General features: G+C 51.9%; 1 protein-coding gene and 1 long non-coding RNA gene across 3 annotated transcripts in view; one reads left to right on the top strand and one right to left on the bottom strand.

Moving 5' to 3' along the window:
* Positions 1 to 25,980, bottom strand: part of Ttc7a (tetratricopeptide repeat domain 7A) — a 101,819-nt gene that overhangs the window by 74,537 nt on the left and 1,302 nt on the right. Inside the window, exons 2-5 of the mRNA XM_052186524.1 lie at positions 19,247 to 19,410; positions 16,568 to 16,736; positions 4,373 to 4,503; positions 2,526 to 2,641 (exon numbers count right to left, since the gene is read on the bottom strand). Coding sequence (XP_052042484.1) covers positions 2,526 to 2,641; positions 4,373 to 4,503; positions 16,568 to 16,736; positions 19,247 to 19,410 — 580 coding nt within the window. The remainder of the gene's footprint in view (positions 1 to 2,525; positions 2,642 to 4,372; positions 4,504 to 16,567; positions 16,737 to 19,246; positions 19,411 to 25,980) is intronic.
* On the top strand, positions 13,420 to 13,882 carry LOC127687688 (uncharacterized). 2 transcript variants are annotated; one of them, XR_007978471.1, is made up of 4 exons: positions 13,420 to 13,514; positions 13,550 to 13,583; positions 13,654 to 13,723; positions 13,794 to 13,882. It is a non-coding gene; the product is annotated as an uncharacterized LOC127687688 (long non-coding RNA). The 2 variants fall into 2 exon arrangements; XR_007978472.1 differs by lacking the exon at positions 13,550 to 13,583 and having other exon boundaries at positions 13,454 to 13,514.

Below are 25,980 nucleotides of genomic sequence, written 5' to 3'. Positions count from 1 at the left end.
CGTGGGAGGAAGATCAGCATCCCACACAGGACAATGGCGGACCCAATCTACAGTCTCTATGCAGTAAAAAGAGGAACCAGACTTCTACACCCAATCTACAGTCTCTAGGCAGTAAAGAGGAACCAGATTTCTATACCACTGTCTCTGATGAGCAGCAACTGAAGGACAAAAAAAAAAAAAAAAAAAAAAAAAAAAACCAAAGTCAAACAGATGTGGAGGCGCGGGGGTGAGAGGGGTGTGCTCCTGGGCCCCCTCCGCAGCACCGGGTGGTCTGGGGAGCGCAGGGCTGTGGACAGCCCCGCCCTGAGCAGGAAGCTGCCTGGGCTTTCTGGGCCTTCAGATCCATGTGTCTGTGTCAAGTGGGGACCCCAACTTGTACTTGAGACTAAAATGAGAAAAATTAAAGGGGTAGAACTTATATCCAGGCTAGCAACCTATCCATGAACTGGATTAAAAAATACTAAAAGTAGCTGACAGTGCTCCCGGTTTTGATGTCCCCAAGGTCGTGTCGTGACCTCAGCATCCTGGCAGTACTCATCTGTGGTTTAATACCCACGGTGCTGCGAGGCAGACATGGCCCTGGTCCTGCCTGCTATTTCACGGGCAGAGAAGCAGATTTCGAGAGGGGACAGGCTCCTGGCCACTCAAGCTGTCAGCAGAACGCGCACTGGCTCCCAAAGGTGCTGGTTTCCATGGAGGGGATTACACAGGCAGGACTGGTCAAAGCCAGTGATCTCTGCTGAGCACCTTCACCTTCAGCCTCCCATTGGCCCTTTACATGGAAACCTGTGGCCCCCCCAGCCCGGAACATCACCAGGGACGTTTGGAGTCTCTTGTCTATGTTTTCCAATGCATACACTATAGATTTATTTTCCCCCTTCTAAAAAATCAACAAAGTCCTACCCTAAAGTGTCCACCCTTGCAGCCCTGAGCCTCTCAGAGTCCTGGCTGCCTTGCTTTCTCACAAAGGTGCCCACTGTAGGTGGGGAAGGGCATGTGGGTAAGGCCATTACCCCTGAAGTCTCCCCAGGGCTGGGTGGACACAGACACAACAGCTATGGCCTGCAGCTGAAAGAAGGCTTTAGCCGGGCCCTGGGCGGAGACTCACAGGAATCAGGGAAAGCCAGTCTCTGGGAGAGGGTTCTGGCCAAATAAAGCTTAGGAAGCAATGAGTAGAAAGAAAGACGGACTCTCAGGACAGGAGGCCAAACACAGCAGGTGGTGGCAGACCTTAGGAGAGGCAGAGCTGTGATGTTCTTAGGCCTTATTTGATCTGGATGTGTGGGTGCTCTGACTGCCCTGGCCCTCCAGCCCAGCAGGGCTCAGCGTTTCTCTCCAAGAACAACCCTGTTGAACCAAACATCCCTTCTGGGATGTGGGGCGCTTGGGAACTCTGTCCTCATTACCTGGAATAAAGGGAAGTGGAGTCCTTTCTCATACAGTGGAGCGTGGCTGGGAGAGGCCACTCCCTGGAGGTAGAGGAGCTGAGAGGGGTGCAGGCAAGCACGTTGCCTGGGCCTTGGGGAGACCTTTGTCTGTCTGTCTCCCCTCCCACTCCATGGCAGGGATGCAGAGGGGGACACTGCAGGAATTCCTGAGCAGCGTAAAGCAGTCCCAGGAGGAATGGCTTACCTCTCACACTCCTCCTCAGGCCTGGTAGGGAGGGCTCCGGAGGAGGAAGCCCGGCTCTGGAGCCAACGCCGCCACCACCCTCGGGAGCCAATCCACATTCTGTGTGGCCATGAGCAAATTCCCCAAGCTCTCCAAACCTATTTGCCTGGCTTGTGAAATAGCAAGGAGGCCCATGCCTGCCTCTCAGCATTGAGGAGATCAGCCGCGCATGAGCACCTTCCAGCAAGCTGCTACCACTTAGAACACCCAGCAGCACCGGGTCTGGGAGTTTGGGGGCTACAGGACACGAGGGATGGCATGGAGCCCCCAGGCCTGGCTAGTGCATCTCCTCTCCTGGATCACTCTGTGGAGGCTGGTGATGTAGGAAATGATCTACTCCTAGGCCTGCGGACTGCCCTGGCATATCACTGCGCCTGTGAGTGGGTCGTAGAAGCTGCGGTTTGCAGCCAAGTGGGTGACCCGGCAGCAGCCATTTGTAAGTGGTATCTGCAGTGGTTGACGGAGAGTCTATGGCTCTGGTCTAACGGTAAGGCATCAGCATAGATGCGGTCTGCTTCGACAGCAGGCGCAGAGAAGATGCACTTTTTGGTTTTTCTAACTAAACAGATGCCACACAGGAATTATCTACTCAAAGACAGGTTAAATAAGAAGGATGAAGTGACATTTTACAGAACATATCACACCAAAAACAATGTAGGGGCTTTAGAGATCTCCCACAACTTGGTCCTCTGAACACCCCGTTTGACAAGGCCTGAGCCAAGTCAGCCATGTACAACACACACACACACACACACACACACACACACACACACACACACGCAAACACACATGTGTACACATACACACGCGCACGCACACATACGCTAGGTCTTGCTGGGCCAACATCCACCTACCCCTTTTTCAGATTCTTCACATATGCGCTCTGGAGGGCAGCTTCCAAGAAGTAGGACAGTTCATAGTCAGCCGAGAGACTGCCTTTCAGGTGTCTTGATGTGCTGTTGTTTGAGGTCTGAGAAGGGAAGAGTAAGGGACAGTGGTCACCGAAGAGTTCAGAAGTCCTGCTTGGACACCGGGTTCTCCTGACACTTGAATGGCACATGGCTTGAAGGAGACGTCTACCAAAGAGACAAATGTAGAGTCCCCGACACAGCTGTCTGTCGATGACCCAATGACCTTTGTGAGGGTCAACTCAACCAAGCTCTAAGCAGCCTCTGCCAGAAAAGGGTCCTGAGCCCTGCCCTCAGCCCTCCTCCTCCTCTTGATACCCAACCACGCCGAGAGGCTCCAGGGCGTGGCACTCCAAAAGGGGTCAAGTGGCCCTCAGAGAGCATCTGGTTGTTCTAGTTTGGGGTGTGAGCTTCCGATGTCCAGGTACAGAACAGATGCTACCACCATCACACAATACTAGGGTGGTCCTCACAGACTCCAGTGTCAACAGCACCGAGGTCCAAAGCCCTGACTAAGGACCCGACTGGCACACGGTGGGCTGCCCTGGAAGGGCCCACTATGGGAACAGTTGGCAGCTGACTCCGCCATCCTCAGCACAAGCTCAGGTGTCCCCGACTCCCACGGCTCTCAGCTCTCTCCCACACCTTCCTTCCGCTGCCAGTTCTAACTCGCACTGCTAAAGAACCTTCCAGCTCCCATCGACCAGATATCTCCAGAGCAGAAGTTCTGTTTGCGTACACAAGGATGTGCACAAGTATTAGAAATCATTTAGCCTGACGTTCCTGCCGGTGCCACCCTCTGACTCTATGAACGTGGTGGGTGGGATGGGGGAATGTAACATCTCTCAGCCCAACCCTCTTCATCTGAAAAACGGGGATAATAACAGCATCTATGGGCTGGAGAGACAGCTCAGCAGTTAGGAGCACTGACTGCTCTTCCAGAGGTCCTGAGTTCAAATCCCAGAAACCACATGGTGGCTCACAACCATCCATAACAAGATCTGATGCCCTCTTTTGGAGTGTCTGAAGACAGCTACGGTGTACTTACATATAATAAATAAATAAATCTTTTTAAAAAAAAATAACAGCATCTATTTTTTTTTCTATCCAGCAGTGAGAGGGTTAAGTGGCAGACTACAGTGATGTCCTCAGGTCCTAGGTACAGAGGAGCTGAGATTCCCCCACAAGGCTCACCGGGTCTGATGCCACCCCCCACACAGTTAGGACAGGTCCGCCATGGAAGGTAGGAACGGAGGGGCTGAGAGCGCGCCTCCCGCTGGCTGCCTCCGTGTCCACGGCTTGGAGAATGGCACAGCCCATCTTCCCTGGCCGTGCAGCAAAGCTCTCCCAAGGTGGTAGGTGCCGGCGGGCACAGAGAGCATGGAGACCACGGAAGAATGCGAATGGCAAGAGTCAGCCTGGCCTACGCCGTCCTCCTTCGAGAGTTTGATCTCTCTACACCTCATTTACTACACAGGGCTGCATGTGACACCTCTGTCCCAGGGCTGCTGTCAGGAGTGATCAGGTATAAACAGGGGTGTGACAGCTGTCCCTGCAAGCTCAGCTCCATGGGGTTCCTGCTCCCACACAGGTGACATGGATCCATTTATTTATTCATGAAAAGCCTCCTCTTGTGGTAAAGAGTCCCTAACAGAACCAGTGCACCATAATGAGTTTTCTAACCAAAGAAATGGAGTGTAGGGAGAGGAGGAACCTCCCTCTAACCTCCAGGAGGACAGAGCGTGTGCTCCCAAGAGAGCATGTGTTCTCACAGCACCCCTTTCCCAGCTCACCTTCTCCAGCTCCTGCAGGAACACCTGAGCCACCCGGGAGGCCCTCTCAAAACAGGCAACCACCTCCTCCTCCCGCTCGGTCAGGCGGATGTGGGAGGCGACGGAGTTGGGCAGGCGTTCCAGGGAGAGGCCTGCCGGAGAAAGAGGGGACCTCAGACCTGTCCACCGTAGGCCTGGACTCCAGGCCCTTCCCACGGACATGGGGCAGATGCATCTGAGGACACATGTGGTGTGAAGCAGGGCCTAGTTCTGTGGAGGGAGGGAAAGGCTGAAGCAATAGCGGTGTTAGCCAGAGCCAGGACCAAGCAGTGACCCAAGAAGGCACTGGGGCCTCCCACGGTGGCCCCACAGTGCCACCTCTGCCCATCCGTGCAGTACAGGAGCAGTCCTGGGGACTGTCCCTCGCCTGGGAGTTGTCTGTGTTGACAAGCTATCTGCTTGCAGTGTACACCTGCTGCTCTGGGTCCCCATCTTTCAGCAACGGTACCCCACTTTCCCACTGGCTCTTGCCTCCATGGTCTCAGCATGAGGTCATGGTCACCGGTAGGACACAACCCAGGGTGAGCCCATAGGAATCGGTCTCACAATTACTACTCAGTTCAGCAGCATTTGCTAAGTGGTTGCCAGAGGCTAACCTGGAAATGCTAGAGAGACATCTGCCTTAAAGCATGCCTAGGGCTAGAGAGAAGGCTCCACGGTTAAGAGCCTTGGTTGCTCTTGCAGAGGCTAAGGTTCTATCCGACACCAAGTGGTGTCTCCCATCTCTCTAACGCCAGTCCTGGGTGATTCCTCAGTGGGCACCAGGGATGCATGTGGCTCACAGACATACATGCAGGCACACCATTCATACCCATAAAATAATACATAAATCTAAAAAACAAATTTAATGTTTAGCCACACTTAGTGACACTTCCTTATAATCTTAGCACTCAAGAGGATGAGGCAGGAGCCCCCCATGCCTGTAATCCCAGCACTTGGGAGGCAGAGGCAGGTGGATTTCTGAGTTCGAGGCCAGCCTGGTCTACAGAGTGAGCTCCAGGACAGCCAGAGCTACACAGAGAAACCCTGTCTCAGAAAAAAAAAATAGGATGAGGCAGAAGGATCATGAGTTTGAGGACTACCCAAGACAACTTATCTCAAGAAAAAAAAAAAAAAAACAAAAAAACAAACTAAACCAGCCAAACAAAAATAATGTCTACACAGAGTGAGTATAACTGACACTACTGAACTGTGTACATTTAAATGATAAAATTTTATATTGTCATTTTCTTTACTACAGTTAAAATGTATTTAAAATAAGCAGATAGATCCAAGGGCCAAATAAAAGTTAATAAACCAATCTGCAAAAGACAAAGAAGGAAAAGCATTGATGGACATGTTAGAGGTGATGGGGAGAGAAAGTCCATACAGAATAATGACCAGACGTGACTCCAGCACAGCGCTGGGGCACCAGACGCTACCTGCTCTGCCGCTCGGCCATCGCCAGGTCCAAGTGACAGCCAGCACACACCCACACCCACCCACCCCACGCATGCCGTCTCCTCTATTCTCCTGCCTGCCTCCCCTCCCTCCTCTCTGTCTGTTCTGTCGGTGTGTCTCTGTGTCTGAGTGTCTCCCTCTCCCCTCCCCTTCCCTCCCTGCTGTGTCACAGTCAGTCTGTGGCCTGCAGCTGACACAGACCTGACTAGGAAATGTCAGCCCTGGGACAAGGTCTTCCCAACGAGCATCAGCACTGTGTCTTTCCCTTTGTGTCCCACATGACCTTGCACGTGACAAATGCTAAGGACAGCTTCTTTAGGATTAGGAACAGTTCTCTAGGCCTCACCAGCTAGCTGAGCCGCCACCCCTGCTCCAGGCTGTGTCTCTCCAGTGGGAGGCCCGCACAGCCCACTGCCTGTGTTCTCACTTCGCTCTGTCCCCAACTGCACACTGCTTCCAGGGGGACCTTTCCAAAGTCCCCAGAGGCCTTCCTGCTACAGAGGAGGCCTAACTCGGGGTGCTTCACACCACACCTTCTGAGACCTATCCGAACCACCTCTCCAGCTCTTTTCTTACCCCACTGACTTTATCCATCCCAACTTCCTGCTCCCGTTTGCTGGAGATGCCATCCTAGCTTGGCTGGGCTGTTCTTCCCGCCTGGCTTTCCCACCAAGTCCAGGAGGCTGCCAATCACCTTCTGATGTCACCTCTTCTAGGAGGTCCTGAGACAAATCTCACCCGGATTAGCCTTCTCACACCTCACAGGCTCATACTCGCCTTCTGTTTGACTTCCCCAGTAGGTTGTAGGCGCCCTCTAGCCCCCACCTGATGGTGTTCAACCATCCCCCACCTGGCACAGAGAAGGTACCAGACAAGCACAGGCTGTCTGGGAGGAAAAAGAAGCCCAGTCATGGCTGACAGGGTACAAAGTGCTCTGCAAATACAAGGAAAGGAATTAGCATTGTTTTTCTTGGCTCGATATCAACACACACAGATTCAGTGACCTTGCTTGACTTGCCAGGCCGGAGTGTGACCATGTCGGAAGGCTGGGAACCTCAGCCTAGGGGAGGTGGGCGCAGAATGGGAAGGCCATTGCTCAAAGCAAAGGCCCAGCTACCCAGGTCACTGAGTGTCAACATGGTGCCTGCCAAGTGACTCACTCTGAAGACCAGAAGGCTCCTCACTCTGGAGGACCAGGGAGGAGAAGAAAGAAAGCAGGAAGCAGGCTCTGTGATCTCTCAGAGCCTCGTTCTCAGGTGTGCTGCTTGTCACCATGTAAGAGGGTGTGACAAGAACAGAGCTATTCAAGAAGACCAGCCCAGAAGACTAGCTGCAGGTGACATGACTGATTCCAAAAGATACAGAGCAGATCTGCTCCAAGACAGCAGTCCTGGGGTCCCCAGAGACATGCTATAGCTGACTCCCCTCTGCACACTTCTGGGTCAGGCTGCTGGTTCCGGCCTCCCATGGTTTGGCTCCTGCAAGGGTGAATGGAGGACAAGGCCTGGGCCCTCCACCTCCCTGAGCTACAACTGTCCCCAGTCCCCGCTCCCCGCTCCCAGCCGAAGCTTGCCACCGTGCTTTTCCAAGAACTGTAGGCCCACTGTTTCTACTGTGCTCAAAGCAAAACCTACCTCTTCCCTGAGACTTTCTTCAATGTTCAGTATAGACAGGCAAGTTGAGCACATCTGTAAAAAGGATTTTCTGGACTGGGTAAAGAAAGACCCACCCCAAACGTGGGCAGTCTGTTCTATGAGCTGTGGTTCCGGAACAGTATTCACTTCTCCGTTTTCCGACTGGGAAGGTACTAAGACCACCAGTGCCATTGTTTCTACTCCAATCTTACGCTGGACAAACCCTGTCTTCCTTGAGCCGCCTTGATCAGGGATCTGTCTCAGCAAGGAAGAAAGGAACGAATCCCCTCTCCTTCGGTTATGTTCCCTTCCCTCTGACTCATCAGAGAATGTGAAATGAATCTCCCACTTTGTGTTTGGTTGTCTGGGTGGTTCTGCAATGAAACCCAGACTGGAACATTCTAGGCGGAGCTCTGCCAGTGTTCCAAATGTCCTGTGCCCCAAGTCTCCTGTGCCCTGAGTCTCCTATGCCCCAAGTCTCCTGTGCCCTGAGTCTCCTATGCCCCGAGCCTTCTGTGCACGCGTCTCCTTGCATTGCCAGCAGATTCCAGAGGCCCTCTCCTCCATAGACAGGCCTCTCTGCTGAGCTCCAGACCCTTATCTCAATAAAAGGTAGGCTCTGAGGATAAGACCCAAGACTCCAGCATTCACACACATCTGCAGAACACATATGTGCAGTCACAATACATACATACAAGCAAACACAGACACGAATGGATAAACGCATGAAGATTAATTCCTTAGAAGTTATAATATTTGGGGTTGGAAAGATGGTTCAGGGGTTAAGAGGACCCAGGTTCAAATCCAAGCCTCGCCCTAGCAGCAAGCACCTGTAATCCCCTGGGACTGGATGGTTGTGAGCCACCATGTGGGTGCTGGAGACTGGACATGATTCTCTGGAAGAGCAGTTCGTGCTCTCTACCACTGAGTCCTTCCTCTCCAGAGCCTGTAGGATAACGTCCAACATACTTAAGCCCAGTAAGGTTCCCAGAGCCAGAAATCCTTGGGTCTGACTGCAAAGAAGACCCACTTCCTGCCCACAGCAGGTTCAAGACCCACAGCAACCCTGAGAGTTCTCCCCTTCTCCCAAGAGTCTTTCCGCACAAGTGCTCAAACAACAGCCTAGCAGTTCTGGGGCCTAGCAGCTGTGGACCAACCCTGTGCTCTGGGCAGGAAACCAGAAACTCCCAGGAAGTGCCAGGCACCGCTTCCTGTGCCACACTGGCACATGGGCACTTTCTGTGAAAACACACAAAACCAACAAGGAAAAGCTCGTTTGAGAACATCCCCGCATTTTCAGGTCCTGCCCTGGCTCAGCACGTGGTCTGCCTCCTGCACTACAGGCTGACTCATCAACTGTGGCAGGCTGTCTGACAACGCCCGCCCGCCCTTGAACAAGTGGGGACAGGAGGCTTCCTCTGCTAAGAAATTCCCTTTCCCAAAAGGTAGCCCTCTCCACTCACCCACCCACCCTCCAGTGAAAGAGTGACCGCAGTACCTACGGAAGATGGGAAGACAGTTACCAAGCACGGGCACCCTGTGTGGCCAGGAAAGGACGGAGGAAACTGTTTACTGTTTAACCTAAAGGTCTAGTGGGCCACGGTTGTCACAGATCACAGTCAAAAGTGGGCAACTGTGGGAACAGGAAGGACGGAGGTCGGCACAGCACGGCTGGTTAGCAGTAGCATCGCAAGCAAGGATCACATGGGTCAGCTCCGTGTGCGCTCACAGAACTGAACTGAGGAGGTCTCTAGATCCAGACTCACCCCAACGGGGAAGTGCCCCAAGTACCCCTGGACAGAGGACTGTACATCATTAACAGCATCATTAACAGACGAAAAGATAAATACTATAGAATTCTAATTAAGTAAATTCAAATGCAGAGAGGAAATCAAGGGACGGTCACCAGGGGCAAAGGGCGCACAAAGAGGAAGTACTGTTTAATGAGCAGTCTGTTTTACAAGAAAAGGAGTTCTAGAGATGGCGCACAGCAGCCTCACCACGCTGAAATGTGTGCTTCGCTTTTTCAGTGCGTGTTTTTCTGAGCCAAAGTGTTCCAGACTCCATCTCTCTATACAGCTGAGCATGGCCTTGAGCTCCTGACCCTCAAACGCCCAAACGCTGGCATTACAAAAGGGTACCACCATGGTTAAGCCTTGAAAAAAAATATGTGTGTGTGTGGGTGTGTGTGTGGGGGGGGGTGTACCTATATATATTTGATATTGGGAATTAAACCTATGGTCTTGCTAATCATGACTCTATTGCTAAATATATAAACTACAGTGTGTGTGTGTGTGTGTGTGTGAGAGAGAGAGAGAGAGAGAGAGAGAGAGAGAGATGTATGTGTATTTATCATAATTTTTATATTGTCTTTTGGTCTCATGTAGCCCAGGCTAGCTTCAGGGATGCCCATGAACTTCTGGTCCTCCTGGCTCCGCGTTCTAAGTGCTGGGATTACAAGCATATGCTACCACGCCCAGCCTCACATGGTGCTGGGAAAAGCCCAAGTTAGCTATACTAGATAAGCACTTCACCAATGAGTTACAGTCTCAGTCCAACTCTTATTTTTTAAAGATTTGTTTATTTTGTTTTATGTACATAAATGTGTTGCCTGCGTGCCTGGTGCTGGCGAACACCAGACAAGGGCATCACACGCCTGGAACAGAGTAACAGGTGTTTGTGGGCCACCGTGTAGACGCTCGGGACAGAATCCAAGTCCTCTGCAAGAGCAGCAAGTGCTCTTAACCACTGAGCCATCTTCCCAGCCAAAAGTTTTCAAAGTTAGTTTTCAAACTTAAAAAAATATTCAAAAATATTTTCATGAACTATTTCTGAAATAATCTTACAGGGTCTCTGTGATGACCAATCTGTATTTTTCCTGCTTCAGCCTCTGCGGCACCTGGGCTTGCAGGTAGGCACCACTGTACTTTGTGAATTATTAGCCTTTTACAACAGGTGTCACGGCATACTGTATCGACTTATTTTTATTTTTCTAAAGTCCAGATAAATCTGTAAGAAAAAAAGACTAGAAGGATATATCTCAAAATGTTCACAGAGACCGAGTCTTTGCTTTTCTGAACAAAAAGTAAGGCGGGATTACTAACGAAGCCTGGGTTGTGATAGGCCATGCAATTAAACCAAAAGGACCCGCCCGCGTTGCTAGGACGCTCACGGAGACCTCCCAGTAAGCACACCTCTCTCTGCTCATGGGTGAAGAGTGCTATCTCAGGGAGAACAGATTCATTCCAAAACCCCTGAGGTAAAAACCCCAGAATGGAGAGCAGGTGCCAGGCCTTGGCCTTCAGCACTCTGCTCTGCCCTCCAGTGTCTTCCTCTGCCCTCAGCACCCACCAAGGCTCTGCAAATGCCCGGCTCTTCCGTCACGTGCCACTGCAGTGTCTGATGGCTGAGCCAAGGCTGTCCACCCTGCTGGAGGCAGGTCCGATGCATGCTGAGTTCTCCAAGGCACTACCTGCAGCCCACACCCCCAACTACTTCTGAGGGTGGCCTTCAGTAACAGAGGAGAGGTGCTATGGGTTAAATGTGAAATGTCCCATGCAGGCTCCTGTACTCAAATATTCACTAGCTGGTGGGGCCATCTCAGGAGCTTGGCAAACTGTTACAAAAGAAGGTATAGCTGCCAGTCGCGGATCTCTAGGGGTGGGCCTTTAGGGTTACAGCCCTGCCTCAGTTCTTGTCCAGTTCTCTACTCCTTCATCAGCCAGTGTGAGCAAGCATTTGTCACCAGGTGTGGTGGCCTGAATATGCTTGGCCTAGGGAGTGGTGCTATTTGGAGGCGTGGCCTTGGAGTGGGTGTGGCCTTGGTGGAGGGGGTGTGGCCTTGGTGGAAGAAGTAAGTCACTATGGGCCTGGGTTTTAAGACCTTCATCCTAGCTGCCTGGAAGCCAGTCTTCTTCTGTTTGCCTTCAGAACAAGATGAACTCTCAGCTCCTCTAGCACCACTGCCATGTTCCCTCCCGCCTTGATGATAATGGACTGACCCTCTGATCCTGTAAGCCAGTCACAATGAACTGTTGTCCTTTACAAGAGTTGCCTTGTTATGATGTCTGTTCACAGCAGAAAAACCCTAGCTAAGACACCAGGGACTAAGCTACCTGCCACACTGTCTATTCCCACGGTGACAGATTGTATCCTCTCATAGCAGGGCCAAAGGAAACCTCTCCTCCCTTTAGTGGCTTCTGTCAGGTGTTTGAGAAAAGTAACAAAAAGGGGGCTGCCACATGCCTCCTGCCTCCCCTGCCCAAGACTCCCCTCTGACGGGGCGGGGCCACCTTGCCTTCACTGCCTCAGCCAGTAGGAGTAGGCTAACTGTTTGGTGTCTCTCAGCCCAGTTGGCGCTTAGTGCATGCTAGGTGAGCAGGCAGTGAACTCACCCAGCCTCTTCCTCCTCCTCAGATCCTCCCTCTCTAGCTGGAAGCCAGCCCCTTACGCTGGGGCCCACGGTCCGGGGCCAAGGCAGTGCCATCCCTTTTCTACAAGCCAGACAACCTACACCTTGGGAAAGAAGCCAAAGCCAACACCTAATTCCTGTCACACCGGGCAAAACACAGCAAAATAAAGCCAGGTATGCTACCATGTCCTGGGAGCAGCCCAGGATTAATTAGCCACAGACTCCCCGGTGAGAACAGGGCATTGTGGGATTGTTCTGGTGGAAAGTGAGTAGGAACAACCACCCGAGTCCGTGAGGAGGAAGTGGCTAGCTCGAGCACCAGAGCCCTCCTAACTGCTCAATTTGTATCTCTCCTCCCCCAAAGTTCACTACATGTGAACGAAGGTCACATTTCTTCAGAGCTAAAGAGCTGGCCTGCCCAAATCTGGGCAGGAGAAATGGAACCAGCTGCAGTGCTGGTCCTGAGGGACCCCCCATGCCCATCTCCAATCCCACCATAGATGGAGCAACAGTAATTCCCAAATTAGGAAGCAACAGCTCAGGTCTGGAAGGCTCAAGGCAGAAAGCACGCCTGGAGAAGCAGGGGTTTCTGTCATCAGCACAGTGATGCACCAGAAAAATCGGAAGGGGCAGGCTTGAGGAAAGTGCCAGACGGCACTCTGAGCCTTCAGGTGCCTGACCACTGCAGGCCCAAGATGCTGAGAACAGCCTTGAAGTATCTTAGAGCTAGTTAGAACCTCAGGGCCTAGATACCCAGAAGAGGGCCGCTTGTTCCCTGGGCCCATGGAGGCCTCAGACTTAGATCTTTGAAGCAGGGAACAGACCGTGGAACTCTATGGTGGGGCAACGCTCATTCAAACCACAGGACACCAACCAAGACACCTGAGCTTCTCCGCCAGCTCTGTTCCCAATGCCCTCTCAGGGGGACAGCTGCCCCCTCCCCACACAGCTATCACTCACTGCCCTGGGCTTTTACCTTGCTTGTGGCCATCAGTGGTCCATTCTGGGTTCAGATCATCTTCCTAGCTCACTGGGAAAGGCCCTATGGTCAGGCAGTCCCTCTCCCACAGTGGCTCCCACTGGTACCTCTTGAACACAGGGGATGAGCTCAAAGCTAGAGTCAGAGAAAACTGAGCTCACATGGTGACCATGCTGTTCGGAGTGTCACCTGAGGGAGCCATTGCAGCCTGGGCTTGTGACCTTGCTGCTCAGAGTGTGACCTGGGGCCATTGCATCCTGGCCCCAGAACTTCACCCTTATTCCTTTTATCTACTGTGGTACCAGCACCCTGATCTCCCTCTGAGTGGTCATCCTTTCCAAGCAGACCACAAGATCAGACAAGGGAATCTCACCTCGGCCCACACCAGCATTCTAGCTGTGCTTCACCATAATGGGCATCACCAGGCCGGATGGGTGAGGCCCTTCACAGACGCTTTCTCCCTCTGAAGTAGTAAGTGCTGGTTTGTAAGACCAGTAAACCTGAAGATTTCCCTATATCCAGTTATGCTCGGTTCCATTCAACGCTCATACTAGACCATAGGACACCTGAGGTGTTCACTCACACTAGACCATAGGACACCTGAGGTGTTCACTCACACTAGACCATAGGACACCTGAGGTGATCTACTTACACTAGACCATAGGACACCTGAGGTGTTCACTCACACTAGACCATAGGACACCTGAGGTGATCTACTCACACTAGACCACAGGACACCTGAGGTGATCTACTCACACCAGACCATAGGACACCTGAGGTGATCTACTCACACTAGACCATAGGACACCTGAGGTGATCTACTCACACTAGACCATAGGACACCTGAGGTGATCTACTTACACTAGACCATAGGACACCTGAGGTGATCTACTCACACCAGACCATAGGACACCTGAGGTGATCTACTCACACTAGACCATAGGACACCTGAGGTGATCTACTCACACTAGACCATAGGACACCTGAGGTGATCTACTCACACTAGACCATAGGACACCTGAGGTGATCTACTCACACTAGACCATAGGACACCTGAGGTGATCTACTCACACTAGACCATAGGACACCTGAGGTGATCTACTCACACTAGATCATAGGACACCTGAAGTGTTCCGCTCACACCAGAAGGGGAACTGCCCAGCACGAGCTCTCGGGACCCCCTCTAACACAGAAGCTCTGTCCTCTCCCTCTTAGCCAGGGGTGTACTGAGTGGCACCAAATGAACCCCACCCTTGAAAATGGGGGGGGGGGGTCAAGGAGATTGCTCAGCGGCTAAAGGACTTGCCACACAACCATAAAGACCAGCGTTACGGGCTGGAGAGATGGCTCAGGGGATAAGAGCACTGACTGCTCTTCCAAAGGTCCTAAGTTCAAATCCCAGCAACCACATGGTGGCTCCCAACCATCTGTAATGAGATCTGATGTGCGATGATGAGAGACGCCCTCTTCTGGTGTGTCTGAAAACAGCTACAGGGTACTTGCATATGATAAATAAATAAATCTTTTAAAAAAAAAAAAAAAAAAAAAAGACCAGCGTTAGGATCTCCAGAACCCACAGAAGCGCTGGGTGGGAATGGCCGTCTGCCGTAATCTCAATCTCGGAAGGACAGCATCCTCAGGGCAAACCCTGCGTTTGTGAGACCCTGCCTCAGTGAAAATGGAAGAAGAGCAATTGAGGACCGTTCCCAACACTAACTTCAGAGCCCCACATACATACATGCACAGACATGCATGAGGACCCACATATATACACACACAAACATGCATATAACACACGTGTACACATACATGTGCACACATGTGCAAAAACGGAAAAGGAAAAAGAATGCTATAGTCTAGAACTGAGCCAGGCTGGCTCATTCAGAGATCACCTAGAAGCAGAAAGAGCCAAAATTGACAGGCTCCTGGGACACGGAGGATGCTAGTTCCAACAGAAGCTAGGGGATATACTGGGTAGACGGCTTCCCTTCCATCGCAGTTGCCTTATCTAGAACACAAGGATTTGGTGTGATTCCTTTCCACCTTCAATCCTGAGTATTACACCAGAGGTGGTCTGACTGCCCAGGTTAGATCCCGCTCTCTGAGCTCTGACAAAAGTCACTGCAACCTCTGCCCGGGGTTCATGTGGAACCGAGGAGGAAGAGAACACCAACTCAGGGGTCTGCGGACTTAGGAGCCACACCTGACTTGGTGTGAGGATGTAATGGCTGCTGCGACATTACTCTGGGAACCTGGTGCTCCTGCTGTCACTGCCCTCGTGTTCTCAAATGAAGCCAGTCCCACAATCAGCCCTCCCATCTCCCTGTGCCCTGCGGGTGAAGGGACCCACGAGACCCCACAGCCTCTGTTAGGTCACAGCACGCACATGCTGACGGCTTTGTACATGGACTCAAGCACACTCAGGCTCAGGCGAACCCCGACATGCCAAGCAGCAGGTGTGGTCACTGCAACAGGACAGGGAGGACAAGCAGAGGAGGACAAGAGAGGACACATGCAGCCACTGAAGGACGGGGAGCCAGCACACCCTGCAGTCGAGCGGCCCATTCAGCCCATGCGAGCAAGGCTGGATCCTTACCTCCCTGGCAGGACCTCTGACCACCAGGACTGTGTTCCCCCAAGAAGCTGGAGGCATGCTGGAGAGAGCAGAGAGCAGGACACAGAGAGCAATACGTACTGAGCAAGGCTGGTAGGAGAAAGGCCTGAGAAGGAGCCCCGGGGCGGGGGAGGGGGATATTCAGTTCAGGATATCTACAGCTGGAGTGGTTCCCACGAAACCCCACAGATCTGAGCACCCAACGATCACTCCCCAACACTGGCCTGTGGCACAGGGTGCCAGCAGAGGAAGAAGACCTCACAGGCTGGGCCCTAACAGCTGGGTACCTCCAGCCCACCTGCCCAGGGAAACTAACTTGATAGGCTTCCTAAAATTAGTGGACTCGATAGGCAAAGGGCTCAGGAGCCCTCCAGCCAGAGTCCAGGTCCTCTACAGATGTCACAGCTACTCCAATGAGGACCCAAGGCACCTGAGTCAGGACAGGGAGGGAAAACACATTTTCCTATGTTAACACCACACATTGGTGGTTCTGGTCCTTGCTCCAAATGGGTAAGTTTGGGCAAGGTCCACTTCCTCTCTCGGTCTCAAGCCTTCTTCTCAAGTGTTCTTTGGTCTGGGCCGGTTGGGAGCTCCTCCGGGACAGGAAGTCCTTATTGTCGGGTCTCAGCAGCTCCTCTCTGCTCACAACAGAGACCCTGCACCCGGAGAGTGATACAGCAGGGCTGACAAGAACTGGCACACCCTTTAAGGTTTTCTTGGCCTGGTTATACAACTCAGCTGGTCATGAGAACCCTGGGAGGGTTGGCATCACAGCCTCCTTTTAGGCCAATTGCAGCCAAGAAAGGTAAAGGGGTATCCAATGTGGTGGCTAGCTGTCAACAAAGCCCAGGGAGGAACCTGGGTCCACCCGTCCCTGGAGCACTGGGCTGCCCTGAGAGGCCCTCCTTAAGCAGCACTGTGTATAGCCATGGCCTGGGGTTAACATCTGGACACTGCCGCCCCCCCACCCCAAACATGGTTTTCACTGCCCCATGTATGCTGCTGCCTGCTCCAGATGCCTGAGATCAAAGTGGGCCAGCTGGGCAGTTGGGGAGCCCAAAGAGGCGTGCACAACTACCTTTGATGACGAAGGCCTCCGACAGCAGCCGCATCTGATACAGGGGTTTGTTCTCCACGGATATGTCATCAATCCCGGCCCGTGCGTACATGCTGATGGCGTCCCGGTATGAGCCCTCCACGTAATGCAGCTTGCCCAGGACCAGCATGGCCTCACACATGTACTGTGGCTGAGAGGACAAAGACGAGTTAACAGGTTCCACTCCAAAGCTGCTACCCCTCTCCTACTGAGCCACAAGCCACGATTTGCCCAAGACTTGGTTCAAAAACTCTTCTTCCTCCTCCAGGAGGTCTTCCATGTTGCCTGTGCTCCACTGCCTCCACAGCCCAGTCCTCAGACTACTGCCTACACCGGGGCTCTTAATAAAATGCTTAGACTGTTTGCTTCTTGCCTTGACTTCAGGCCCTGTATTCTCTCTTCTGAAACCCCCACAGGGCTCTGATCCAGGGTGACTCCTCAGAAATTCAGCACTTATTCTGAATACCTGGGGGCAGGGGATGAGCCGAATTTTATAGAGCCTAAAACTCATAGAGTGTGTGTGTGTGTGTGTGTGTGTGTGTGTGTGTGTGTGTATACTAAGTGAAATTAGAGAAATGAGGTGAAAGGGTTTAGAAAGAGCTCATGAGGACCCTGAAGCTATCACCCACACCCCTACAGCAGGTCCTCTGGAAGAGGACGCAGCCACATTAGCAGCATGGGGGCGGGAGGTGAGGGCCTACTGGTCTACCATCCTCGTCTTAGCAGTAGTGTTTGGTGCGGAGCCTGGGAGATGCAGAGTACCTAACCCAAACCCTGCCCTCTCGGTGTCACCACCACTCAGAGGACTCTCACAGCCTTCCTAGGAACTCAGCGGCTCTGCTTGGCCCTGGCCAAGCTGCCCTGGCAGGGCATGTGCTTACTGCCAAATCACGCAGTACCACCGACTGAGAGGCTGAGCTGAGCGGGCTGGACAGGAGCCCTGACCGGTAGCGCTAGATGGGAGTCTACTCTGAGATCGGCCACCTCTGAGTGGCACTTGCTACAGCCTTGGGCACAACTTGCCTATTAGGCCAGGCTCTGGCCATTGACCTTGGTACAAGGGCACCAGGCTATAAAGCTCCCTGGAGAGGAAGTTCTGTCTGCAATCCCAAAGGCTCCCACTGGCTGGAGAGTCCCAGTCTGCAGTGGGTAGGAAGGCCAAGGTATCTGCGATCCCAGGTCACCTGCTCCATGCTCAGCACCCCTGTCCACGGGGCCAAGTAAGACAGACAGGGCGAGACAAAGCTGGGCCTGTGGAAGGCAGCCTTCCATTCTCCATCCCCATGATCCCTGGGTTTGGTGGACTGCTACCCCTCATTGCCTTCGCCCACTCAGAACCTTTCCCTATGCCTGCCCAGACTGTCCTCTAGTCCCTCAGCCCCTCCTCAGTCCCAGGAAGCTCCCTTCTGTGAAGCTCCCACAATGCCTTGCAATGCCGACATACCTATTCCGTTCTGACTACCTTTAATTCTCAAAGGTTACTTTTTTTTTAAAAGCTATTTGTTAGTTTCCCCAAGAAGCCACCTACATCCCCAGCCAGGACTCCCGGTAACACATCCCCAGCAGGATCCAGCCCAGAGCTCTCAGCTGTGCCTTTGCCTCTCCGTGTAGAGGTCGCAGGCTGCAGGCTCACGTCCTCCCTACTGGCCCCATCTTCCTTGTGCTGAAGGAGAGGTAATAACGCCCGTTCCCTGCCTCCCATCCCAGAGAGGCTAAGGGCATTAATAGGGCAAAGTCTAGAGCACAGCTCTCCACTGCCCTAGAGAGAGAAGAAAGGTAAGTACAGGCCACGGGCAGCGGTTATGACTGTGCTCATGGGTGAAAGGGTACCAAGACTCAGAGTGACACACTCAGGCCATAAAGAGTGGGTGTTGCCGTCGGCAGATCCTTGTGGACTAATGACAGTTTACAACAGAGCAGCCAAACACCACAGGGACGATATCTTTCTCTCTCATGGCGCAATGATAACCATATAGTTCCACCGCTATACTGTGATTTCTCTACTGTCTTTACTTGGCAACATTAAAAGTCTGAATTTTAAGTCTTCTTGGTCTGTTGACCTAACCAGTCAGGATCACAGATCCTGGCCAAGTGGAACAGTGCCTGCGAGAATTCCTCTTAGGCTTAGGATAACGACCCCCTGCTAAGTAGCCACCTGTCCTGTCTCTGCCTCATGTCCCTGCACTCTCATAAGGATGCCCAGTAGGAAATAAGAGACGAGGACATCCTACTCTGAGAGTGAAACCCCTAGAAGCTGTCCTTCCACTGGCGCAAGTTCCTTGGTCATTATTTTATTCCCACTCCAGTTCTTTGGGTGTCTCAAGAGCTTGGTGGAACCATATTTGCTAAACGGTCGCTTCTCCCAGGTCACAGAAGTGGGGCTAAAGGCATCATAAAAAGTATCTAGGAAGCCTTAATGCGATGCTGCAGTTCCGGAGCCCAGTGGATGGCAGAAGCCGGGGCAGTAGCTTACCCTCACTGAGCTCCACAGAGCTGAGCTAGCTGGGACTTCAGGAATCACCCTGATAAAAGGAGGAGGCACCTCGGGACTGCCTTCCCCACCGCTTCTCCACATCCATCAGAGCTACGTGGGAAGAATCCACCTGCTGCCTAGAGAGCCCGCTCTGCCCTGACCGCCGCGTAAGCAGCCTGAAGGCTCACCGGCAGCTTCCCGTTATTAAGGACACTGCTCAGGTGCTCCTTGGCTTCATTCAGCCTGTGATCGGTCTTCTCCAGCAAAGGGATGGAGTCTTTTATTTTGTCGTGGTTATCCTTCAAACACTGCTCCAGAAGGGCCTCCGCCAGTAGCAGTTTCCCAAAATCGTCTGAAAAACAACACAAGGCTCTTTGACTCCTTAAACATGCAGAGTAGATCTCCTGAGGCCCAAACCACCCCGACCCAGCACACGAATGGCTCAAGTCTGAGAAGATAAAGGTGCATTTTCCATAAACTTAAACAGTCTCTGACGACAGAAGAGAGTTCTCATCCAGCCTGGGCGACAGAGCAAGAACCAATCAAAACACAAAGCACCCCTGAAACCATGGAAGAGGAGAACTGTATGGTGAGGGTTTCATAGACCATTTCATACTCTCCTAGTTTCTGAGGTTGCGTAATCGATTTGCCCCATTTAGGGACAAATCTTAAGGGACTTTATTTTTTTTTAATTTATTTATTTATTATATTACACTGTAGCTGTCTTCAGACACTCCAGAAGAGGGCATCAGATCTCATTACAGATAGTTGTGAGCCACCATGTGGTTGCTGGGATTTGAACTCAGGACCTTTGGAAGAGCAGTCGGTGCTCTTAACCACTGAGCCATCTCTCCAGCCTCTTAAGGGACTTTAAGTGTGGCTCAGGATGACCTAGAAGCCAAAGAGAGAATGTGGCATGCACGGTTTCCTGTGCTGCAAGGCAAGTCATTTCCAAGAATTCTCTCACATACAGGAGCTGACTGCACACCTCATTGCCTAGCAAGTAGCTTTACACTACTTGATTGTCCCTCCCCTACAACAATGAAATTCCAGTCTTGTCACTACCACATTTCTGCCACCTGTGACAGACAGACATACAGACAGACCACACACACACACACACACACACACACACACACGCACACGCGCGCACACACACACACTACAGGGGAGCGATATCTGGCATGCAGAGTTTAAAGTCCAACAGTCTCATCGAGGCTATGCCCACTGCCTGCCCCATCACCCAGGAGAAGAACTGTCAATAGACAGCCCTAATAAAGACCTGTCGGTGAGTCAGATCTCCCAGCTTTCCCGAGAGGAAGCCATGTCAGTGCCCTTACGGCTAGGAGCATCGGCTCTGTCTCAGCTTTCGCATGCTTTCAGCTGCTACGCTACTCTCTCTCTCTGAGAATCACTGCCTTTGATCAGCCCAGCGGCAATATCTGCAGCCCTCCGTCGAGGAATCTCCCTCCATAACAACACCAAGTACCCCTAACCCTGAGGCGTAGCCACACAATCCCATGATGGTCGGCCCCGAGGAAGCATCCAATGCTGCCAACCTCAGGATTTTTAAAACTAACATTTTGAGAATTTGCCTGTAAAAGTACACCTTTCCAACTATCATGGAGTGCGGATGAAACATAAGTTGAAGAAACTTCTAGAAGGGGCTACTTGGCAACATCCTACAGAAGCCTTTGCACATGTGCAAAACAACCCACTCACAATTCCTCGCCCAGCAGCATGTATACTAGCGAAAAAAAAAAAACCAGAGAGGCGTTATGCCCATCATGGGGTGGCTAATTAAAATTCCGTATGTCCACAAAAAGGGGCATCCTGCAGCCACAACACAGACTGAGGGTGTTCTGTAAGTGCATCTGTGAGAGGAACTTCCAGCTAAACTGTAACAGTGAGGAAGAGGCAGGCAGATCTCCGAGTTTGAGGTCACTCCGTCTATGTGGTGAGGCCACGGCGAGGCCCTGTCAAAAGAAGCAGGCAAGCAAGCAGAATGAGAGTGACACCCTTTACTCCCAAGAGCAGCATCAGATCTCTGCAAGTTCCAGGCTAGCCCAGTCTAAATAGCGAGTTCCAGGCCAGCCAGAGCTACTTTGTGAGACCTTGCCTCATAAAAAGAAAGAAGGAAAAAAAGCAGCGTGCACAACAGTGCCAGGAGTCACAAAGGCTACCTTCATTTCCAAATCCCAGCGGGAAGAGCCTGGAAGAGCAAGGGTGGCTGCTCAGCCCCAGCTCCCTCCAGAGCTGTGGACCTCTGCGGCTGTGGCTGCGGCTGTGGCTCTGCCTGGCAGCAGCGTTCCAAGCCAGCTCCAGTGAACTGCCTGCGTGCATGCGTGCGTGCGTGTGTGCCTGCGTGTGACCCTCACTGTGCGACCCTCACCGGGGCTCACCTGGCTCCTCCCGTGAGTGTCAGGGAGCGCTTCTCCCCAGAACCTCTCCCTCCACAGCTTAATTCACTACCTCACCAAAGTCGCCTGACTGCAAACTAGTCTAGCCCTCCTAGAACTACTCAGGTATCTTCCAAGACAAAAGAGACTTGGGAGCCCCCTCCCACAAATGGGAGTGCCTATTTGAACCCATGGGGCCCAGGGTGGTGTGCAGCCCTGCAGTCTCTCGGGCTTGTGAACCTCCACCTGTGGGAAAACTTGAGTGAACATGTGGAAACTAGACAAATGGGAGCAGATGGGAGACAACCAAACCCCCACTCAATGAAGTCTGTGTGATGAGCACTTCTCTAAGCTCGAAGGGGAAAGGACTGTGAAGGGACACTAATATTTTAGATAGTAGTGCCATATTAGAGTTTATGAAGATTAGTGATTTTGTTAGGGTCAGGCAAACAAGAATGCCTCTCCTGCATCTCCCTCACAGCAGAGACCTTGATAACTTTTGTAAAAAGATTTAAACACTTATTTAATGCGTTACTCGCTGGCCTGGGTGTCTGCTGCCCACATCTGGCCTGGAAAGGTCCGAGGACAACCTGACAAGCACCTTTAGCCCCTGAGGTACCCTGCTGGCCTCTGAGAGTTTAAATATAAAGAATGATCTTTGGTCATTAATCTGAAAGTTAGTAGTAAATCCCACAGCAGGGGTAAGAGGCAGCCCCAGCTTCACTACAAGGGCAGGCGGGATTGTCGCGTGTGGTGCTAGGGTTTGCTGCTGCACAAGCTTCAAGATTCTACAAGAGCCACGCCTGCAGCCCCTCTGGCTGGCTGTCCTACTTCCTGTCCACCCTAGTCTCCTCGGCTAAATCAGTGGGTTCAGAGAGCTCCGCTCAGCAGGAGGCAGAACTCACTTGGCTTCCTTTGCTCAGCCAGCCCTTCTCCCTGCTCCCCGCCCCCTTCTTCCAATCCTACTGTTCTCCCTGATAAAGCCATGAAACTCAGGGCACCTGGGAGTCCTGAATTTTCAATTGTTGAGTAAGAGTCTGGGTGAATAAGCTCACCCTTGTCCTCCCAAAGGCCAAACCTGCTCCCTGTCCAGGCCTGGGTCCCAGGACAGCTTCTCTTGTCAGGGCTATGAAGAAGTCCTCCTGACAGGTCCAGGGAGCACTTCCAACTCCCATACTGGGCTTGCCCTTAGCAGAGTGGCCAACACCTCTCTCCTGACCTGTTCTGAATGCCAGTGGCCTCTCAGGCCTCTTAAGCTCTCTCAAAGGGCAGGTCCTGGCCCTTTCCCTGGAGGTCACCACCTCCAAATGTGCCTATCTGCAGCTAGGAAGTGTATGTCAAGTTAACCCTCTCTCTCCTCCACGTCAAACTGGCAAAGGTGTTTCTGTGGCTTCTGCCCCCACAGGCTTGCAGTGGCTGGGGCCTTTCAAGCGTGGACTTGGAAGAAGGTAAGAGAGACCACCTGCCTCACACACGTACACTGCAGCTGTTTTTAAAGCAGACTTCCAGCTTTAAAAAAAAATAAGTCACTCAGCTGAAAACAACAAAACCAAAAGATGGTGGTTTTGAGTGGCCATTATGGTAGAGTGGTTATATTTTTAATAAGTTCTTATTTCATAAATTTGTACTGAAATAGTAAAGCACGGGAGAGCAGTGGGCTGAGGAACAGCCTGAGAAAATGGTTGTTCATGGTGAGCGTCCAGCTGTGTGTGATCCCAAGGACCCCATGGTGGGAGAAGTGACTCCTACAAGCTGTCCTCTGACAGGAGAGCATGAAGCGCGCATGCACACACACACACACACACAAGCTCATGACCACTGAAGTTGGCTGAAGGGGTTCCTTCTCCCTTCTAAAAGTATTTTGTAAATGTTTCATAGTAAAGTGCTCGCAAACTTAAAACACTGGCTGGCTGCCAGATAGCTCAAGCAAAACTTTTCATCTTGCCTGTCAGCCTAAGTTAGGTCCCCAGAACCTCCCTGGTGGGAGAAAAAAGTGACTTCCTGCGAGTCTGTCTCTAACTTCCACGAGAACGCTCTGGCTCAAGTACACCTGCCCCTCAGATAAAATAAAAGTGATGGGGAAAGTTGTTTTAAAAAAATCAAATCAAAATACTGGGATGGCTTTGTTCTCACACAACCTCAATGCCACAGGCCGGGCTGCAAGGTTCTTGGCACCCAAGCTCACCCAATCACCGGATGTGAGTCTGAGGAACAGTCACACAGATAGCGACTACCTCCCCCATGGGAGGAGCAGCCTATTCAGACTAGAGAAGGCCTGGGCTGTGCTGCTTCAGCTCCTTCAAGCAGCCTCTCAGGAGCCTGCTCTGCTCCTCCGCAGCCTCTATCCTCTGGGATCTACTTCCCCTGTTCCTCTACGGCTCCACAGAAAGCCTGACACAGCAGGCCCTCGGCCTCGGTGAACTGTGGGTGTCTGGGTTCAGCCACCCCCACCCCTTCAGTACCTTCTGTCCTTTTCCTCATTATGTCGCCATCAGGTCACCTACTGCAAGCATCTGACAGGACAGGTGATGTCCTAATAATCTAGGCTAGAGAGATGGCTCAGTGGTTGCAGGGAAGCCAAGGACCGAACACCTTCTTCCTGCCTCTCTGGACACATTCATTCATGTCCACACATCCACGTGCAGAATTAAAATACACAAAAATTCAAAAATAAAGCTAAATTCTTTTTTTTTTTTGACCAGGGTCTCACTATGTACTATGTAGTCCTATCTGACCTGGAACTCACTATGCAGCCCAGGCTGACCTGGAGCTCAGAGATCCTTCTGTCTCTGCCCTCTTTCCAAAGAGTCTTTCAAAAGACTCTCCTTCCTAGACTGCAGCTAAGGGGATGAGCACCAACATTATTTTTTTCCCAAAAGAGGTTCCTAGTCTGAGTATCTACAGGATCCAGAGAGAGAAATGGCTGTCAATCAAGTATGTGCTTACACGCTCTGGCACTACTCGCTTTCCTTCCTCTTGTCGTTGTCGGTGGTGGTGTCAGCAGTGTGTGTGTGTGTGTGTGTGTGTGTGTGTGTATGTGTGTGCGTGTGCACATATATGTATGTTGTGTAGGTTGGGACTGTGTATCTGACTTTAACAATGAGAGGAAAGCCACCCACAGAGCTGAGCAGGGGAGGCCACTTGTTTTTACTGGTCAGTTGTGTTGTCATCGTCATCTGTGTGGCGTCCATCCCCATGTGTGGGTGTGTCCCTGCGTCCATTGGCATCTGTCCATCCCTGTGCCCCACCCCCCCAAGACAACTCAAAACTCAAGCTCCTGGTCAGGACTTCTGTGTCAGCTTTCTGGCCAGGATGGGAGCGGGAATGAAAACGCTCCCAGCACACGCCTCATGTGACCTCTGCACCTCGATGTCCCACTGACGATAAGGAGAAAACCCCTACCCTCCTCTCACAGGGCCATTAGCAGGAAGCTAGCCGATGCCATGCCTGTCTCCCAACCGTGTTACGGTCCGATTAGGTTTGGGAAACACGACATTTACGTTTGCCCCTCGCTTTCACTTCACACTGGAGGATCACATAAAGAATCTGAAAAGTCCTGAAAGTTTTTGATGGTGGTGGTTACCATGGGAGCCGGGCGTCAAACCTAGGGGCTCTGCCACTTAGCTCCATGGGTTCTCTTTCTTTCTTTCTCTCTCTCTCTTTTTTCTTTTCTTTCTCCTTTGTTTCTTTCTCTCTCTTTTTTCTTTTCTTTCTTTTTTCCTTCCTTCCTTCCTTTCTTTCTTTCTTTCTTCCTTTCTTTCTTTCTATTTTTTTGGGAAAGGACTTCTGGCCTCAAACTCAAAACCGCCCTCTGCCTTTGGCTCCATGCTAGAGGACTGAAGACCATGCATGTCCACAGGCTGACTTTAAAGTCCATCTTTGAATCCGTTCTTCTCTCACCTTTTTGTCTCCCTAAACCTTTTCCTTCTGGAAAACTGATAGCCAAGTGCTGAGCCTCCCCGGAAAAGTCGGCCCATGGGGATGGGCAGAGGCTCTGCTTCCTCTCTGGGGCCCAGTGCCTTGCTCTGTGGGGCTAACCTCACTCACATTCCCACACGGGTACCAGGTACCAACACCTGAGTGTGCCTCACCCTCACCAGCCCAGGGGAGTCCTGTAAATTTCCTGCAACAGGGAGAAACTGACTGATCTCCCTCTACCATGCTCAGACCTCCTGGGATTCCTGCATGCAGGACTTGCCCTGCAACGTTTGCCTTTTCTTTGCAAACACTTGCAACACTGTGCCCTTCCCAAACAGCCAGGCAGGTCTAGTACAAGGTCTGCCACTACTCCAAAGCCTGCTGCCCTTCCTCTGATCTTTACAATCTGAGCCACAACTGTCTACCCCCTGCCTCCTATCCGCCCTGGGTGCTCTGTAAGGGTATGCTTCTTTGAGAGAACATAGAACAAATGAAAAGATGTATTCAGAATCCTGGGTTCAGATTCCACAACTTATTAGCTGATTGATGAAGTTATTTACCTATAAATACAGCAAATATAGGAAACAGGAGTCTCTGGGAGGAGT

This window comes from Apodemus sylvaticus, chromosome 6 (assembly GCF_947179515.1).
Source record: "Apodemus sylvaticus chromosome 6, mApoSyl1.1, whole genome shotgun sequence".
In the NCBI taxonomy this organism is placed as follows: Eukaryota; Metazoa; Chordata; class Mammalia; order Rodentia; family Muridae; genus Apodemus; species Apodemus sylvaticus.
This window is presented reverse-complemented; position numbering and strand designations above follow the sequence as displayed.